The sequence below is a fragment of the Topomyia yanbarensis genome, chromosome 3 (assembly GCF_030247195.1).
Source record: "Topomyia yanbarensis strain Yona2022 chromosome 3, ASM3024719v1, whole genome shotgun sequence".
Classification (NCBI taxonomy): Eukaryota; Metazoa; Arthropoda; class Insecta; order Diptera; family Culicidae; genus Topomyia; species Topomyia yanbarensis.
The window spans coordinates 47,741,353-47,745,251 of NC_080672.1; the positions used below are offsets into that span (position 1 = coordinate 47,741,353).

At 37.8% G+C, this 3,899-nt stretch overlaps 1 protein-coding gene across 2 annotated transcripts; it reads left to right on the top strand.

Moving 5' to 3' along the window:
- The first annotated feature begins 1,874 nt into the window (after window positions 1-1,874).
- Window positions 1,875-3,324, top strand: LOC131690211 (uncharacterized). Of its 2 annotated transcripts, XM_058975794.1 has the most exons (3): window positions 1,875-1,980; window positions 2,078-2,346; window positions 2,457-3,324. In XM_058975794.1, exons 2-3 carry the CDS (start codon window positions 2,130-2,132, stop codon window positions 3,185-3,187), a joined length of 948 nt encoding a protein of 315 aa, XP_058831777.1. In that variant the 5' UTR covers window positions 1,875-1,980; window positions 2,078-2,129; the 3' UTR covers window positions 3,188-3,324. The 2 variants fall into 2 exon arrangements, with proteins under 2 accessions (XP_058831777.1, XP_058831776.1); XM_058975793.1 differs by having other exon boundaries at window positions 1,924-2,346.
- The last annotated feature ends 575 nt before the right edge of the window (window positions 3,325-3,899 follow it).

Genomic DNA, 3,899 nt, shown 5'->3' on the forward strand with positions numbered 1-3,899 from the left:
CAATGGAACTAAAAGATTTAAAATGCGAAGTATATTTTTGAGCTAAAAATAATTAAAAAATAAGTTCTTTATACAAAAAGTTCAATAACTCTAAAACGGTTGAGATTTGATGGCATGTGTAGAACGATTTTCTTTCCAAATATGACAGTCAATCATCCTTCAAGAGGTTAATCATGAACCAAACACCTTGTATAAACAAATTGACGTTTCACCAATTTTAGAGTGGGTCTCTAAACATTTTGCGAAAAAAGTACGTGTAGTTTTTTTCCCTTATGAATGTAAGAAAAAATGTCGAAGGAATTATAATGTCAGATGTAAATCTAAAGTGGAATGACCCGTATACAAAAGATTTCGCCTTTAAGCTTATGCATGGAGGAGTGTCAGCACAAACTCATTACAGTGAAGACCCGTTTTTATGAGCCCCTAGGCGAATTTTAAGCTGATAAAATAGGGACATTGATAAAATCGGGACACATATTTTTCTGTCTTTTTAATAAACCGAAGGTCTTAAAATATTCTTCTTTCGTTCTTTGATATAGCCTCGCAACCTTTTCTGATTATTTACTTTAAGTTCCCCTTAAGGGGGTCTGACAGCGCAAAATTAAAAAAAATGATATTTTTATTTTTGCATTTTTCGGATCTCTAAGATAAGAAAGATATGACCAAGAAAGGATTTACTCGAATTCAAATTGGTTCGTCTGTTAGAGTCCGTAAAACTACCAACTATCAGTTTTCATATGAAGCTGGTGAAATCGGATCAAAACGCTGATAACATCGGGGGTAGATAAAATCGGGGGCTGATAAAATCGGGTGCTGATAAAATCGGTTGTCCACTTTATTACAACAGTCGCGATTCACTGGCTATCCAGCTCCAACTATCGGAACCTCAACTCAATAACTGCCCGGATAGAATTTTACAATAGCATTTATCCTACAAACAATCATGAAACAATGAATATTATAGTTACTACTGTTTCAACATTGTTCGATGCCTCACAGTTCTCACAGTAGATTTACAATAAAATTTCATGTAACAATAAATTTCACTGTTCAGCAAAAAACTGATACAGTGCATTCACATTAAATTTTACTGTTTTCGAGAAAAAAATGCATGAAGAAAAATTGATTTTTTTAATGTTCAGATACATAACCACACCCCTTTTTCATTGTAAAGGTCTATTTTACATTGAAATTTACTGCAAAAACGTTAAGGTTTATTGTTTTTGTATTGTAGCATAACACTAAAACTTACTGTAAATTATTGTAAAATTACTGTACTGTCACAGTGAAAATCATGGTTTTGTTACTGTACATTTCTATTCGGGTGTGCAGTTAAAAATAAAAATCAAACTGAATAATTGAGACCAACGAAGAACCCATATAAGAAATCTTCCGTCATCCTAAATAAACCAGACATCCCTATAACAACCGGCACATATCATCTTTCGCTCTTGAAAGAGCTATTAGAGCACGTGCACGCGGTGCGCAGAATCCACCACAGTACATTCGTCGGTATTGGTTAGTCACCATGCCGTATCCCTTGTTGCGATTTCGTTTGCCTGTGCATTTCTTGCTGCTAGCCTTCTCAGCGGGTGCCGGCTGAAACTTGAAGCGATAACGACGACGCTAGCTTAAAAACTTATTCCATTCCATTTCTCTGCTGTTTTTTATGCAAACCTGTCATTATTACTGCCACAAACACATGCCTACTGGCGTTCGGGCTCCCGTTTGTATTGAGATTTTTTGTGTGTGATATTCTAAACAAAGAATAAGCGTTCCATTTGTGTTGCACATAGGCTTCACTTTGCAAAAGGAAACAAATTCTTCCTCATACTTATCGCTCATACCGAACAGCTTATACGCGTCGGTCTACCCATACTAGTGCGAATAGACACTATACCAGCCATGTCCCAGAGCGTAGGAACTTCGACACCGAACCGAAGGCTTACCCGCGTTGTCCCTGTAGGTGTGCTAGGGAAGGTGTGTGTGCGTGATTGGCGAAATAGTACTAAGCAGCCGGGTCGCAAATATCTGCACAGGCACAATGCGATGCGGGTTCTAATTTTAGCATTTTTAGTTCGGTTCACTCGGTGGCTATTACGCGTCTAGTCGCAACACGACCTGGTGCGATGGAATCGTTAAGTGCAGAAACTCGAGGCGAAATCTATGAGAAGCTGTGGACTCGGATGCCCCGGTTGAATCCCGGTCCGATGGGCAGTTTTCGGATCGACGATTTCATCAGTCTTATCAAGCGGTATCCCATCATTTACAATCGAGTGGATAAGCACAACAAGCAGGAATATTCGGATACATGGGATCACCTAGAGGCCATACTGAAAACGCCAAGTGAGTCGCATGTTGGTCTATCGTTGGCGCTGTTTTTTATTTGTTTCTTTTCTCGTTTGATATACGATAAGTGTAAATAAACTAATTGATTTTTTAAACATTAATTACAGAAAAGTTTCTCATGATGAAATGGAAGGGCCTTCGTGACAATTTTCGAGTAGAGCTGAAGAAGGAATTCTTCTCCCCACCAGAGAACCGCTACATTTCCAAATGGGTTCACTACAAAAAATTATTGTTTCTGAAGGAACAGGTTCTGCTCACCCTGGATCAGAAGCTGGAAAGCGATAGTCACGACGAGTTGAACCAGATTATGCAGTTTGTTCAGAATGCTACCCAAGAGCATACGCCCGCGGTCAGCACTGAACGTGTCAGCGAACATTCCTACGCTAATGGTGATCAGGATCTTCGAGAACTGATAAAAATCAAGGAGGAACGTGATGATTCAGATGACGCACATGATACGGCTGATGAGGCTGATTATTCTTTCAGTCATTTTCACGAACCAGAAAATGCATACCTGCCAGGGGTGGCCAAAGTCAATCCTCTTCCGGAGATTACCATCACTCCGAAAATTATTTCACCATCAATCAATACCAACGATTCGATCAACCTGCGACGTAAAAGACACTCCGAGGAATCTCTGGACTCGCACGCCGTCCCGGCGAAAAGACAGCTCAAACAATTCGGAGTTCCACACGACGATGATTACCATTTTTTGATGAGCATTCATCCCTACCTGAAGCAGTTGCCATTACCGGTTAAGCTCAAAGTCCGACTACAGATGCAACAGGTCCTGTTCAATGAACTGATGAAGCAACCAATCGCCAGCGAGGAAGATTAGTTGGTATCTAAGACCTAAATTTTCTATAGGTTAAGCTGTGCCAAAGAAAGGCACAAACCGATGCCAAATGCGTTTTATGATCTCTATGGAATAATTACTAAGCTAGGTTAAAATAAATAAAATAACGTTGAAATTTATGTTTACTACTTGGACGATTCAAAGATTGAAAGAGAAATTCATTCGTAGTCTAAGCCATTTCTCAATAAATGTATGCTACGTAGCTTTATATTCATTAAAATACAGAGATTTCAGATTTGAGATGCGCGGAATCACACTCGAGGCGAAATGTACAAGAAGCTGTGTACTCGGTTGCCCCAATTGAACCCCAGTGCAATGGGTAGTTACAGGATCGTTTCACCAATCTTGTGAATTTATTGATTTTTTTAATAATTTATTTGTAAACTTTTCTGTTAATTACGCAATTAATAATTAATCAATTGAATAATCATTATTATTAATTATTTATTTAATTAAAAAATAAGTATCGAATTATTTAAATTATTAATAAATTTATTCATTTGTTTATTTACGTGTCTAAAATGTAAGTTAATCATATATTTATCCATTGATTTATTGATTTATTTGTTTATCTGGTTTTGGTAAGAGTAATAAGTGTTGCGTCCTGTCTTGTTTCACGTGTAGACTACATTCTTATGTTAGCACAACCTCAAAATTGAAATGAAAAATGGTTCGATTTTGGCACGAATCCATG

Coding starts and splice junctions, on each gene's coding strand:
- LOC131690211 (XM_058975794.1), top strand. CDS start 2,130: ATGGAATCGTTAAGTGCAGAAACTCGAGGCGAAATCTATGAGAAGCTG. Junction 2,347..2,456: donor GGCCATACTGAAAACGCCAA/GTGAGTCGCATG, acceptor CATTAATTACAG/AAAAGTTTCTCATGATGAAA.